Raw genomic sequence first — 16269 nt, 5'->3', positions numbered from 1 at the left:
ACCTGAAGTTGTCAGCCAGCGAAGAGAAGAGCGTTTATTAGTGTTATCAGGCTTAATATAGACACCCAACATGTGACCTGGCGTCATGACATCTGAAGTGCTAATGACCTCAAGACAGCTACGTTGAGTAGGCCAGGACTTTTCAATTGACCTATGGTTGATGCTGAGTCACTATGCCTCATGGCTTTAGTAGCTAGTTACCATTAGATAGGAGGCTGTTGTGTCTAGCTGTCACAAGACAGGATCTGTTAGCACTGGTTCTGCCCACTCCCTCCAAGTGTACCACTACAAGAGTATATATAACATACAACCCTGAGATTCTTATTGGTAGTGCAAAAAAAAAAGCTGACTGCAATACAAAGAGAAAATAAAATCAATAAAGTGCACAAGTAAGAGTGCTTAAATAAATCCCTGATTGAGTTTGTTGTTGAGGAGTTGATGGTGGAGGGGTAGCAACTGTTCCTGAGCCTGGTGGTGTGAGTCTTGTGGCACCTATACCTCTTACCTGATGGCAGCAGCAAGAATGGAGTCCGTGCTGGCTGGTGAGGTCTTTGATGATTGCTGCTACTCTCCAACAGCAGCGTTCCTTGTAGATGTTCTCCATAGCTGGGCAGGGCTTTGCCTGTGATGTCCTGGGCTGTGTCCACTACCTTTTGCAGAGCTTTATGCTCAGGGGCTATACCAGACCATGATCAGCAGACACACATCTGAGGGCATTTAAGAGTCCAGCATTGCTGTGAATCTGGGATCACACATCAGCCAGATCAGATATGGACAGCATATTTACTTCAGGACACTAGCGGCATTTCATAGTCACCATTACCAGTGGTTGCTTTCAATTTTTTCAGAAATTTGCCAGCATTTCTGACATAATATCAAACCTCCACAAACTCCTGAGGAAATAGAGCCAACGATGTACTTTCTTCACAATACTATTAGAGAGTTGGGTTCAGGAAAGATCCTCTAAGATAGTGACTCCCAAGAACTTAAATTTGCTCACCCTCTCCACCTCTGATCCTCAATGGTCACTAGACTGTATACCTCTAGCTTGTTGACTTATCAGCTCCTTGGTTTTGGTGACATCGAGTGCGAATTTGTGTTTGAAAACCTGGCTGAATGGTTCCCCCCTGTATGCTGCCTCTATGTGTTGTTCAGATAGCTAGCTCCTCCCCTGGCTTCACCCTCACCTACCCCAATATAAACCCTGGATTTCCTGCCTTACCTCAGATTCACCTGTGGACTATTGTGTCTACCAGCCATCGACTGCAAGCTATCAAAAGCGTGTTTGTACTCCTCACTTGTCTGAGCGTAATCAGTTGCGTTACAGCCTCATCGCCCCTTTTTATACAACCCACTACCATGGTATCATCAGTAAGTTTGTAGATGGTGTTGGTGTTGTCGTACTGAGGTGAATAGTGAGTAAAGCGGGGGCTAAGAACGCAGCCCTGTGCTGCTCTGGTACTGATGGAGATTGTGGAGATTTGCTTAACCAACGAAGTCATATCCTGTGCATGAACCAAAAACATATCTGGACTTTAAAGCTGAGCCTTTGGAAATAAAAGTCATAGAAGACCCCATTATATATTACACTGGCTCAATGCACTTTACAGTGATTGATGTTACACCAGAAAAATGTGACAGTCGAGATCCCACACTCGCATGTCTAAACTTGTGATTGTTGAGTAGTATTCACTGGGACACTGGTTACTCTAAACTTGTTCAGTGTCATGGATCACCATTGCCCATCTGGGAAGGTAGACAGGACGACATTCCCTCACAACGACATTGTTAAATCAGACAAAAAAAAAACAGCCAATAGACAGCAAACAAATAAAGAAAATGTAAGGAAAACAAAAGCCTGAACAAAGCAAGGTGTTACGGGTGCTGCGACGTCAGAGGTACTTCATCTGCTAGCTCAGTCAGGTGAATGCAAAAGATCCCAGAGATTGTTCAGGTTAACTTCTCTTGCATAGTACATTATTGCTTCTCCCACCACCCCTAATAAAACAGATTAACTGACACTTTACAAAATGTGCTGCCATATTCCTTTGCATTAATGTCCAACTTTAAAGAATACCTCTGCTTGGACTTTATGAAGCACCTAGGGTCTGTAACACTAGTTCAATACTTTCAGCAAGACAGTGCTTGCTGTGCAGTGAAGCTTGGTTTAAGTTGAATGCATTAGAAAATGCACTAAAGGCATTTCCTTTTGGTTCACAAGATTTTTTTCTTGATGATCATCTCACTTCAACAAGTGGCTCAACAGATGCTATCTGGCCCAAGTAACTATGCAGCTGGTTTTTAACTGTAGATTAGTCTCATTGTCTCCATCACCAGGGTCCTCCTTAACCACATCATCCCAATGGATGAAAGCTTCTCCCCAAATCAGCCCAACTTTCACCAAGTGACAACTTTTTTAAAAAATTGGTACAGGTACAGAACCTTTTAATCAGAAACCCTTTGAATTTTTCAGATAATGCAATAATATGTTAAGAAATTGTGCCGATTTCAAATTCACACAAAACAAAGACACACTCCAACTAGAAGGGGCGGGGGGGGGGGGGGAATTGCAGCAGCACTGGACATGGCGGGGGGGGGGTTGGCAGCCATTCAAGTTCCCAATGCTCCAAAAGTAGACCCTCGCCCCAGCAGTTCACCAACTGTAGCTCCTGACACCCCAGCCGCCCGCCAACTGGAGCTCCTGACACCCCTTCAGAGGACCCTCACTCCAGCTGCCTGCCCACTGGAGCTCCCGCCACTCCGGCAGACTGCCCATCCAAGTTCCCAGCTGCAGATCCTTGACTGGATGCCTGCCCATCTGAACCCAACACTCCGGCTGCCCATGGATCCTCGCCCCCAACCTACCACCCACCTGAGTTCCAAATTTGGATGGTGGACCAGTGGGGGGAGGGGGGGGGTTGCAGTTGCAGTGGCGCTGGACCCGGGGGAGTGGGGGAGGGGTGTCCAGGCATCGGGCCATTTACGACGAATCAGGCATCCATATTTGGAGAATAGTAGCCGCTGGACACTTTTTCTGCCTGCACCTCTAAAGAGAGGATTCCCTTGGGTTCCACTAATTACTGACATGGGATATTCAATTATCAGTGGCATCAGGTCACGTTTTCCACCAAACGCCAGCTTTGGTGTGCAAACGACATCCATGGAAAAAATGTTGTGTTTTCAGAATTTTGCATGAAAGATTATGTACAGTTATAATGCAGTCTTTTCAACTGTACCAAAGCCCTTAGCCCTTTTTGCTCTGGCATGCTAGTTAATTGATAGTCCAGTGTCCTGGGATAGGTAGCTGTTTGTACTGGGAAACTGACTGCTTTTCCACTGAACACAACTCATCCTTCATGGGGAAATTGGAGAGTCTACCTTTCTACCTTCAACTGGAATGGATGGAAACTGTCCTTTTTCCAGTGGTTTAATCAGCACACTGGCATCAGCTGACACCAGGGATATGAATGGGGTTGAGGCCGTCAATTCCCGGCGTGATTGGACATCATTTGGATGCCAGTGTGCTGATTGTTTTCCTTTTCCACTGGACCCTTAACTGGTTAATTCCCCGTTAATTTCTGGGTCAATCTGCCAATGGAAAAGGGGTTTTTGACACCATTGATCGAGAGGTACTGTGGAGAACCCTCCTTAAATTTGGCTGCCTGCAAAAACTTATTTCGGTCTTATACTTGCTCCATGCTAACTAATCATCTGCAGTGAAGACTGGGGTCAAACATGGCTGCATCATTGAGAAAGATGGAGTTAAATGTTGGAGCAATGTTGTACCTCACTTCCATGAAAATTCTTAAGGAAACAAAGTCAGAACTAATGGTAAACTGTTCCAAAGGCAACCACACTTCAGAACCAAAGTTACTGGAATCTCAGTCACAGTATTGCAGTATACAGACAAATCTTGCTTTTGAGAGTACTTGGTTTTCAATTTCAAATGGCATCAATTCAAAGCAGACAAGGCACTGGGCAATGATTGTATCCCGACTGCACCACACTAGCCTCCGAAGACCCTGGAAAGCATGGACCAGTTCCCATATCTTAAGAGCCACCCTCATGAAAAGGCAGACATTGATGATTCCCCACTTCCTTTGATCAATTGAGTCAAAAGGCATTTGAAGATCCAGACCATATCTTGCACAAAACTCATGGTCTACCAGGTAGCAATGATCCACGATTATGAAAGCAGGCATGGCAAGATAAAGAGAAAAATACCACCAATGTCATCATCATAAAACCCTCTTCATTCACTAAAAGGATGCACACACCAATCAGAATCCCCAGCACTGAGTCAGATTCTGTCTCAGTTGGCCATATCAATCACCTGTCTGAAAGCAGATTCCTCAAACTGACTCTCTCTTCCAAGCTCTCCTGTGGAAGGAAATCATCAGGCAAAAAAAGTTTCAAGGAATGCTCTTAACGTCCCCAACTCAGAGGAATCTGTCCCTTAATTGCTCATAATGGAGGAGAAGAATTCAAGATAGCAGTGAAAACCTCAAGGTCATAAGGCTATGGATGTTGAACAAATTAACTTTAATAAGGCCTCTGACAAGGTCTCACATGGGACAATAGTACGGAAGGCTCAGGATTCATCATGAGGTAGTAAACTGGATTCGATATTGGCTTTATGGAAGAAGTCAGAGAGAGGTAGCAGATGGCTTTCTAAAGCTTGTATTTTTTTCCCCCAAAGAATCTGGACCAGCTCGAAAATTGAGCTCCAAAATGGCAGATGGAATTTAATGCAGACAAGTGTGAGGTGTTCCATTTTAGAAGGACAAACCAAGGTTGAACATGCATGGTAAATGAGAATAAAAGACAAAAGTCTGCAGTCACGGTAAATGGTGGGGCACTGAGGAGTGCGGTAGAACAGAGGGATCTGAGAATACAAACACTCAATTCCTTGAAAGTGGTGTCACAGGCAGATAAAGGTCATAAAGAGAACTTTTGGCACATTGGCCTTCATAAATCAAAGTACCAAGTATGGGAGTTGGGATGTTAAGGTCAAGTTGTATAAGACATTGGTGAAGCCCAAATTTGGAGTACTGTGTGCAGTTTTGGTCACCCAACTACTGGAAAAATATAAGATTAAAAGAGTACAGAGAAGAGGTTGCCAGGACTTGAGGAACAGAGTTACAGGGAAAGGCGTAGAAGAATGAGGGGAGATTTGATCGTGGTATTTAAAATTATGTATATTTAGAGTAAATGCAAATAGGCTTTTCTACTGAGGGTAGGTGAGATACAAACCAGAGGACATGGGTTAAGGGTGAAAGGGGAGAAGTTTAGGGGGAACCTCTTCTACAGAGAGTGGGGAGGCAGAGGAAGTATGGAAAGAGCTGCCAGTTGAAGTGGTGAATGAGGGCTCAATTTTCACATTTTGGAAAAATTTGGACAAGTACATGGATGGGAGGGTATGGACTGGTGCAGGTCAGTGGGACTAAGTAGAATAAAAATTTGGCACAGGCAAGAAGGGCTGAAGGGCCTGATTCTGTCCTGTAATGTTCTATATATTGGATAAAAGAAGCACATGACCACACAGCATACCATCCACACTCCCCATTAACTATTTCTTTCCCCATCTGAGAGGCCCTGCTGTTCCTATACTGGTCTCATCAGAACCAGAGGGACTGCCCAAGAATGCAAAATAAAAGTCAACCAAAATGTACCAAATGTACAAAATCTACCAATTTTCATTGCCTGAAAAACTGGCTCTATTACAACACACCTGCTGTTGACACTCACCTCAAATGGGACATCAGCAAGCTCATACATTGGAGCCATTGCTCAAGGGATCAGAACGGAGGAGAGAAGCTCATTAAACTGTGGGGATGGGTATCTGAGATGGGATGAAACCAGAGTGATTACTCCCCCTACTGCTTAATGAGCTTCTGTTCTCTTTCCTGGGTTTTGACCCAAAACACTGGTCATTTTCCTTCCCTCAGATGCAGCCTGACCTATCGAGTACTTCCAGCACATGCTTTTCTCTTCTTTAGAAAAAAAATCATTTTCAATTACAATTGCCTTGTGAGTGTGCAAGCATTTTTTTTTTTTTTTTTTTTAAACCTGCTAATAAAGCCACAGGTGGACAAACTGAAAAAGTGCACCTGACTGGAACCAGGCACCGACACAGTGGGGTTGGGTTGCCTCTACACCTCTCTCAGGCTTGGAGGCTAGCATCTGCTCTATACAATCGGCAGAAATAAAAAAGCACAACAAAGTAAGTTTACAAAGAATAAATAAATTCGGTTGTAGCATTGAAATATGGTATTCCTGATATCTGAAATTCAAGCAACCAGCACCAACCTCAAGTAACTGAAAAAAGGAAAATAAATAAATATTAAAATAGATAAGAATAAGATGGAAGTTTAAAATTGTAAAAGCAAATATTATCTAATTAACACATCAACCTTTGGTGAAGATGGAAGCAAATATTCAGCCAGCGGAGGGAGAGCCTTGGACGGGCTTTGCTCGTAGCAGCTGTTGAATAAAGTTGTACAAAACTGCAATAGCATCTCCCACGATGAAGAGCTGGTCGATGCCGCTCACTATTGGGGTGATTCTTAAAGCGCCTCCTTATCCCTGTTGAGTAAGAGTTGCTCCGGCTTTATCTGTTAACCGGAGGGAGGGGGGTTAATTATCTATAATGTTATTGTTCGTCTTTCTGGTGGCTCTGCGGAAGAAGAGCCTACAGATCCAATAACGGTTAAATGCTTTCAAAGAATGTATCTTGTATCATACAAGATTAAATTTAAAATTTTGCATAAAGTATTATTCCAAAAGCAGATGAACCAGATATTAATATTTTGCAATAATTTAAGCATTCAAAAATGTATAGGGGATTTGAGGACTGTTTTTTTTTAAAAAACCAAGGTGGCTGAAATCTGGAAGGGATATCTACATATATTTTGCATTATTTGCAGTAGTTAATTATTAGCCAACTTTTAGACGCTGTCTATCTTGAAATGAACTCACTCAAGAGCAGTCGAGAACAAGTCAACTGCAAGGATAGCAATTTGTCAAACAATAATTTGAGAAAGTATAAACCTTTTTTTAAAAAAAGCATACGGCATGGTAACAGGCCCTTCCGGCCCACAAGTCTGTGCTGCCCACTTGTGCCGACCTTACTTTCTGATAATCTCTCCCCTCGACAAACCTAATTGTAAAACACACACCTTCTACTAATGTGCCTTTCCTTTTCTTTCTCCTTAAGCTATACATTTACTTTTCTTTCATCCTCATCCTAAAAGCTCTCAAATTGATAGAGTACCTTATACCAAATTTATAAATGCTGTATAATTTCAAAGATTGCATGTGTAACTGTCATGTTGGGAAAAGTATCAGATTCGATGGGTTCAGAGGGACAAGTCTAGACACAAGTGTTACAGTCACACACAACTTTAATTAACACATGGAAGACAAACAGGGGAGAACGGTACTCGATTACTATTTCACTTAAGCAATGATTATAGACATTCACCTCAGACCTTGGCTGAACTCCAACATGCTCACACACTTCACTGCACACACTACAAACAGGGACTCTTATACATGCCCGGTTCCCTGTACCAATGGGGGTGCAGATCTCTGCTCTATCACAATACTACGGATCAGCTTCAGTCTAGTACGCTCCTTACCCACAACACTTCCAGCGACGTCCACAGTAGCAACCTACAGTGGAGCGATATCCAGGGTTTGGACCACAAGGCAGAGACAAAGAATGTGCTGTGCATTTGTGTTTACATACAGTGCTAATCTGTCCTTCTAGCCAACAATGACCCTAGGTGATTTAAATTAACCAATGGAAAGGTGCGCACTAATGGGTGGCTGGAGTACAACCTTGATTGACAGGTGATGTGACTTCAAAATAAGTTTCAGACAGGGAGGATGAGTGACCACGTGCAATACACACATTCCAGACAGGCAAGGAGGCCACATTTCCTCCATACACAGTAATACAGACCCAAACAATATCTTTTGGACTGAGCGAGCAATCAGTATATTGTCACAAAGTGTTTATGAGGCATCCTCCAAAACATTTTAAATATTACAGTCATTTGTCATTATTGATATGGTGCATTTTAATGATCAAGATTACAGAAGACCAAACAAATTTACTAATTTCCAGGTAAAGACAGCAAAGATGCCCATTTAAAAAGTGACCTGTTGCACCAGAAACTCCTACAATGGGAAACAGACCCTGCCAAAGCGCCTCAAGAGCTCAAGCTTCAAACAAGACTCTTATTCTTCTAAACTTCAGCAGATACAAATCTAAGCTCTTTGGGCTTTCCTCATGAGATTTCACACCCATTCCAGTTATTAGTCTAGTAAATTTCAGAGTTGCTTCTAATACATTCCCATCCTTCCTTAAAGAAAATATTAAAGCAAGCAAGCAAGCAAGAGTTTCAGGGAAAGATCTGCTTAATGGGACTTTTGGGTTTGATCTACCAAGAGCTGCTACAGACTTACAAGCCATGTATCTACCCACACCCCCTATCTCAGCTGTAACATTTCTATGATTCTGCAGTGCATATTTAACAAGCCCACAGAATTAATCCATTAATATTAATCATCTTATTAATCCTGTTCACTGACAGTAAATAGGTCCCAAAAAAACGTACAAGTCTTTGTTCACAAATAATTAATATTTCATTGGCAGGTGCAAGGAAATAATCAAAACCCAACTTTAAGGGAATTGAAATTGCAAAAATGTTGAAAGTACAAAGCCCTGATTATCCCACAGCTAAAATATTGCAACCAGCTGCATACACTAGACTTCAGGAAGCATGCATTATCTGTGGAGGGAGTTTAGCACAGATTAACCAGAATATCTGGACTCTGAGGGTTATTTATAAAATAAATTATAGAAACTGAACTAGTATTACCCAGTATTTAGGAGAATATGGCAAGATTTTATTAAGATATTAAAACAAATTGATAAAGCAGAAAAAATGTTTTATTCTCTTTGGTCTAGGATTAGGACCTTAAACCAAAAACTAAATACTTTCTGAATTGAGATTAGTTGGAAAAAAAAACAGGAAATGCAGAAATTTGGAACAAAAGGCAGCATTGCTCATTTTAAATCTGAAACTTAAATTACTTGTTAATCAAAACTTATTCAAGTATATTTGTGGGAAAGAGTGAAAAATGGAGTTGGAAACAGGATGAAGATCAGCCACAACTTTGTGAATTGGTGAAACGGACTTAAACTTTACCTCTTTTAGTTTTCCACATTTAACAGAAATATGCTCAATCTCTGCAAGGTGCTCAGAATCAAACTTTCACATGCAATCAATTATAAACATGTATCCATGATCCATAGTTTTAATTACAGTACCTACCTAGCTGTTTTAGACGGTCCTTGGCCATGATCAAGTTGGTTGTCATTTTGCTCTGCAATCGTTTGGCTCGAACAACCTGATCACCTGGCAAGACAAGAGATCAGTGAATATTTAGTAACAAATATAAAACTGTTAAAGACTTAATCATATAACACCCAAAATGCTGGAGAAACTCAACAGGTCAGGCAGAATCCATGGAAGGCAATGATTCGGGCAGGAACCCTTCATCTCACTGACCTATCGAATTCTTCCAGCATTTTGTGTGTTGCTCTAGTCTTCCAGCATCTGCAGTCTTTCTTGTTTGCTTATGTAACATTCAGGTTTTGACCAGCAAAAGAGGACCAGTAATGAAACCAAAAAAGTTCAGTCCATCTTGTATGTTATGTCGCAGACGAGGAGCAATAGAAATTCACCAAGCAATTTATTGTTTTTCTTTGAAAATATATTTATTAATAATTACTATTAGTAACATATTCCTTAAATTGACCCCAACTGTGCGTGTGCACAAAATTCAGGGAAGTCATTCCCAAAGTTCAGTCTTAGAAATCCTGTGTTGAAACTCAGACTTTTAAACTGATGCCCAGAAGTGATCACGAAGGGGTGGAAGAGAATGAGTGACGGACCTGCTGAAAACTCACGTTGTTTCTTGCTCAGAAATACCCTCTTGGACAAATGGTTGTCACAACTTCCCTTTTCCCTCCATGGGGAAATGAAATGAGTGACTTCAATGAAGCTTCCAAACCCAGGCACGAGTCAATCGAAATGACCATCACCTTGGTCACGATTCAATGCAGCAATTCTCCTGCTTCCTTTGGTCACACTGGTTCAATAAATCCCCCGTCAGGGAGAATCAGCCAAATTGTCCACTTCACACAGTCACTTCAGCTCCATGTTCATCAGATAGCTGGTGGTCAAATATCAAATCCTGTTTCTTTAAGTGTCCCACTCACATGACTCTCTTACCACTTGCTTTCCTGGATAAGTAACCATTGTTCTCTCTTCCTCCAGAGTATCAATTTTGCTTATATTTGGTACTTGATGGTGCCACTCAGTCTCACCACAACTATGAATGGTTGAAGCCTGCACTAACCCTTAAAGTGACAGTCACACTAAATGAAACAGGAGCTTGTAATAAATAAAAAACAAACTGGAAAGGGGAAATCGAGTGCTTGAAATTTTCGAGAAGGATAGCCTAAGCTATTGTCGAAGAGTTCCATTTTGAGAAGATTTTAAGGTGTCGAAGCATGCAGAACTCCAAAGCGTATAATCCAAGACTATTGCTTTGTCGCAATCATGGGTCAGAGAATAAGTAACTCACAGCAAGGACAACGGAAAAATGAGTGAGATTTCTGCACCTAGTGAAAGGTGAGACAACCAATTTATTTCATTGCCTGTCTTGATTGGGTACTTGATGACCTGGCCAAATGGAGTCCATTATGAGAATTTAATTCTTTAAATGAGTGATATTTTAAACACAATTGAACAGAACCCATAATAGAGGTAGTCCTCAACTTATGATGGGGTTATGTTCCGGCACTCCTATCATGTCAAAAAAGGGCAGCGGGATCAGTGTGGGGACTGACATGGGGCAATGGGGAGACATTGAACATCATAGCCTAGCCAAGCTTTGAAGTACAGTACGGATTCAAACCATCGTGACGTCAAAAGAATCTTAAGTCAGAGACTACCTGTATTATCATTGCCACACAACTTCACCTTAGAAAAACTAAATGGAGCTCCACACCTTAATGATTGCTTTGAGAAGTCTTGTCACTGGGAGGACCTGCATTAGCTTCTGAACAGAGTAATTTTATACACCAGAGCAGTTTAGAGTTAATCACATTGGTGGGTCTCAAGATAGCGACAGAAATGACAGCAGAATTCCACAAGATCAGAGGACATAGGGCAGCACTGTTGGCACAACACCATTACAGCGATCGGGACCAGGGTTAGAATCACGCACTGTCTGTAAAGAGTTTGTATGTTCTCTCCATATCTGCGTGGGTTTCCTCCCACCATTTGAAATGTACCAGGGCTGTAGGTTAATTGGATAGCATGGGCTCGTGGACAAGAATGGCCTGTTACTGCGCTCTATGTCTAAATTTTAATTTTTCTTAAAAAAGAGTGAACCATCAGGGTATTTTAATAACAATTATTAATTTCTCCAATTGCCTTTACTGGGACTCATGGTCCATCTAGATCTGATATTTAATGCCTCTTTATAATCAACATTTCATGAAGTTGACTTGATTCTGCCAAAACAATTTTTTTTTTTTTTTTAAATCAATGAACTGAATCCCCAGCTGCCAGAGCAGTATTCAAACTGGTGTTCTGGTATCACTGGTCCAGGCCCTGAAACAACCAGCACAATAACTACGGTGCCACTGCAGCCTTAATACAGGCTGCTGAATTACAAAGATACTGTTGCAGTTTTACTCGTGGAAATCAGAAATCTCAAAGCTAATGTTAAAAATGAAAAGCATGTAATATTACAAATTATGATTAACCTGACATTTCAGTTAATAAGCCCATATAGAGCTGATCAGAAGGAGAAATGTTTAATCAATAGGAAATGTTGAACCTTACTTCAAAATTGACAACCCCATCCAAGTCAGAAAGGTGGAGACCCTGTACAGAAACACGGAAACAGAAACTCACACTAGTGCAGGACTAAAGAGTACAAGAGCAGAGCTTCAATCTTCCAAATGAGACATTTAAACAGAGTCTTATAGAGAGATGTTGGGAGGAAATTCCAGAACTTATGGCTGAGAAGGCCCAATGGCATACATGGATTACAAATCAGATCCAAAGAGACCAGGGTTCTACAAGAGGAACAGAGTTTCAGAGGATTGGGGAATGGAGAGAGGGAAGGCCACATAGGAACTTAAGTGTGAAAACTACATTCTGAAAATTAAGAAATTGCTGAACTAGGATCCAACATGCAGCACGAGCATCTTTTACACTTGCATCCCACTAAGTCTGCCATTCAGTGTCCCAGGATAGGAACGGTGTTTTTGCTGTTCACACTTGACCACCCTTAACTGGGACACTGAATGCATTTATACTTGCAAGGACTGTTCCAATGACGTCATGATGCAGAGAGCGATGATGGACCTGCCCTAAATACTGATCAATGTATTATGATCTTATATTTTAACAAAATTATAACATAATTAAACTTTATGTACAGCACAGTATGAGCCCTTCAACCCCTGTTGTTGTGCCAACCTATATAAATCTTTATAAGGGACCGTGGGAAAGTGCCAGCAATAGCGGAGAATTTTTAAACAGCATGGGAAAGTTGGTAGCATTATCACATACAATATATAAATATCGTGGGGAAAAAGCCATGGCAAAGAAAGGGCTGTATACACGGCTGCATGCACAGAGCACTCAGAGGGGTTTCTCTGTCACACGGCATTCGAGGAAGTCTGGTCCACCATCGGTTTATCCCCATGGACTTTATAAATTGTGTGCTATAGTGCTACCAACTTTTCTACGCTGTTTAAAAATTGTCTGCTATTGCTATTCATTTCCTCTCTCACCGCAACTTTCCCATGGCAAAGTTTATACCTTCATTTTAATCTTTTCTTCATTCATGTTCCTGCACTCAAGCAAAACCTTGGGTCATTTCTATCCCAGAAAGCAATTGCCCATTCTACAATTGCCTGATTGCAATGCCAGCATCTGCAGACACCAGGGATTGTACTAGGGGTAAAGGCCACCAATCCCCAGCGTGAGATGACATCATCTCATCCCAGCATTGAGAAGATTCTCCTTTCACACTGGACCCTTTTTAGGCCAAGTGGATGTTAATTCCTGGGACTACTTGCAAGTGTGAAAGGGGCTATGGTTAGATCAACATTGTTATAGTGCAAGTGACTGGGACCAGTTTCAAATCCTGAGCTGTCTGTAAGGAGTTTGTACGTTTTCCTTGTGTCTACATAGGTTTTCCATGGGTGCCCTGGTTTCCTCCCACCAGTGAAAACTTACTGAGGTTGTAGGTCAATTGGGTGTAAATTGGGCGGCATAGGCTCATGGGCAGAAAAGACCTGTTACCATGGTATACATCCACATTTAAAAATTAAGTTTAAAATTCCTCAATGAGAACAGGATTAAGAATATACCTAGTTTCAAGGATGGCTGCTTTGACACACACTTTTGCCACAACCTTATACTCAGAGGTAAATATCAGCTGCTTCATTCATTAATAATTACTTCATGCTCTATAATTCCATTTTCTCATCATTGAGCCATTTCAAAAAACATTGAGCCATTTCACACCCAAATTCAAAAAACCCTGTTCCAATTCACCTACCATAGCGACAGATGCCATCTCACTGGCTCTACACAAAACCATGGAACACTTGGACATGCATTCATCAGGATGCTCTCTATCGACTACAGTTCGGCATTCAACACCATCATCCCCTCAAAATTGATCAGCAAACTCCAAGACGTGGAACTCAACACCCCACTTTCAGACTCAGTGAGGATTGATAGGAACAGCTCTTCCATAATCTCCATCAGTACCAGAGCACCACAGGGCTGTTTTTAGCCCCCTGCTCTATTCGCTGTACTCCTTGGACCTCATCAGGCCGCTGGATCTGGGAGGGGGTGTCGAGAGAGTGGGATTGGAAATCCCTACTTGCCCAAATCCATTCATGCACATGCTGTTCCTTTCTGAGGAGTGGGGTATCAAATCCCACAAACTGACTGAAAGGAACCATCATCATCCTATGGGATGGAGAGCCAGAATACACCTTGGACTGTGTGGCACACCACCACCATCTACAAATTTGCTGAAGATGAGCGCTCACACCCCTAACGTCGAGGTACTCGAGATGGCAGAGGTCGACAGCATCGAGTCCACGCTGCTGAAGATCCAGCTGCGCTGGATGGGTCACGTCTCCAGAATGGAGGACCATCGCCTTCCCAAGATCGTATTATATGGCGAGCTCTCCACTGGCCACCGTGACAGAGGTGCACCAAAGAAAAGGTACAAGGACTGCCTAAAGAAATCTCTTGGTGCCTGCCACATTGACCACCGCCAGTGGGCTGATAACGCCTCAAACCGTGCATCTTGGCGCCTCACAGTTTGGCGGGCAGCAACCTCCTTTGAAGAAGACCGCAGAGCCCACCTCACTGACAAAAGGCAAAGGAGGAAAAACCCAACACCCAACCCCAACCAACCAATTTTCCCTTGCAACCGCTGCAATCGTGTCTGCCTGTCCCGCATCGGACTTGTCAGCCACAAACGAGCCTGCAGCTGACGTGGACTTTTTACCCCCTCCATAAATCTTCGTCCGCGAAGCCAAGCCAAAGAAAGAAATACAGGTAGTCCCCAGAAGATCAGTTAGAGCTCAGAACAACACTGACTCAAAATGAGACCCTCAATCCATTGCAATGGTGATTGAAAGTCCAACGAAAGCCCTACCGATAGTCTCTGCAGAGATGTCAGTGATAGGAATGGCCTTCTGTCATCTGGTAGTCTGGTCTTCACACATGAACAAAGTATATCCCCAAGATGGCAGAAGTCTAGGTACACGTGCTGGAAACAGAAATCCGGAACAACAAATTCCCCCAGTTTGGATTTCATGTCTGGAAACTTTAGAGCAGTGGTTCACAACCTTTTTCTTTCCACTCACATACCACTTTAAGTATTCCCTATGCCATAGTGCTCTGTAAGGGATTGCTTAAGGTGGTATGTGGGTGGAAAGAAAAAGTTTGAAAACCACTGTTTTAATCATACCTCCTGGACTCATTATGTGCACGGTTTCAAAACTCCAAAGGAAATGGGCAATGACAATTTTTCTCAGGCAAAATATTTCACAGACAATTGGGTTTAGAGCATTGATTCTCAACCTTCCCTTCCCACTTAGATCCCACCTTAAGCAATCCCTGACTAATCACAGATCACCGATGGCATAGGGATTACTTAAAGTGGTATGTGAGTGGAAAGGTTGAGAACCGCTGCTTTAGTGTGTTGACATGGCAAAGAGGTCCTTGCCCATAATCCAACATCTGCAACTAGTTTGATTGATGCTCTTCTACCAGGATGCGATAGATTGTGAAGTGACTCAAAAATTCCCACCTCATTGCCACGGGCACAAAAGGCCTGGGTCTTCCTGTGTGGGGGGAGGGGAGAAAAAAATAATCGCAGACCAACTTTTCACCCGATTCATCCAGGGTCACATCTTGAAGATGGAGACTAGAGTTGATCCGGCCATACCGGATGAGATCGAGATCAGTGTGCTGTACGCGAGCCACAGTGGTGAAATTAATGGCAAGTGTTGTATACAAGGCGTCAATGTCAGGGCATTGGCCACGGCATTCACTTTTCCTCGGATGTGCCGCATGTCCGATGAATTTTTTTCAGCCAAGCTCAGTCAAAGTATAGGCCAAGAGGTCTCGACCAAAAGTACATCCATCTTGCAGTGAAACATTTCCTCTTTTATTGGGAGGTCGTCCTTTCACCATTTATATAGACCACCAGCCTCTTGAGAATACTGTGAATACGAGCACACATCTCTACTTGCCCAGAGAGATTCAGCACTTTGACTTCATCGTACAATTTTCATTGGTCATGCGTCACATCCGAGGAAAAGCGAATGCCATGGACGATGCCCTGTCCAGGTGCGGCATTGACGCCTTACATCCAACTATTCCCATCGATTTCACCACCTCGTGTAGAGGTGTATGATCCAGTGATTAATGGGAGGGGGGGGTGGAAAAGAAGAGGTGGAGAGTGAGAAAATTTCATTTTTTGGGAGACACCATCTCCAAGGATCTTTCCTGGAGCCATCACACTAATGGCATCATGAAGAAAGTACATCAGTGCTCTACTTCCTCAGCAGTTTGTAGAGATTTGGTACAACATCAGAAACCTTGGAAAATTACTACAGAGGTGCGATGGAAAGTTCAT

The 16269-nt window shown here is 42.5% G+C and overlaps 1 protein-coding gene across 2 annotated transcripts in view; it reads right to left on the bottom strand.

Moving 5' to 3' along the window:
- spast (spastin) overlaps nt 1-16269 on the bottom strand; it is a 77197-nt gene that overhangs the window by 39476 nt on the left and 21452 nt on the right. For both annotated transcript variants that reach the window (XR_011340108.1, XM_069885115.1), the window contains exon 3: nt 9345-9428. Coding sequence is in view for 1 of the 2 variants with exons in the window: in XM_069885115.1 (XP_069741216.1) it covers nt 9345-9428 (84 nt within the window). In the remaining variant the exon portion in view is untranslated. The remainder of the gene's footprint in view (nt 1-9344; nt 9429-16269) is intronic.

This window comes from Narcine bancroftii, chromosome 6 (assembly GCF_036971445.1).
Source record: "Narcine bancroftii isolate sNarBan1 chromosome 6, sNarBan1.hap1, whole genome shotgun sequence".
Classification (NCBI taxonomy): Eukaryota; Metazoa; Chordata; class Chondrichthyes; order Torpediniformes; family Narcinidae; genus Narcine; species Narcine bancroftii.
Note: the sequence above shows the minus strand (reverse complement) of the source record. Positions and strands in the feature narration are given on the sequence as shown.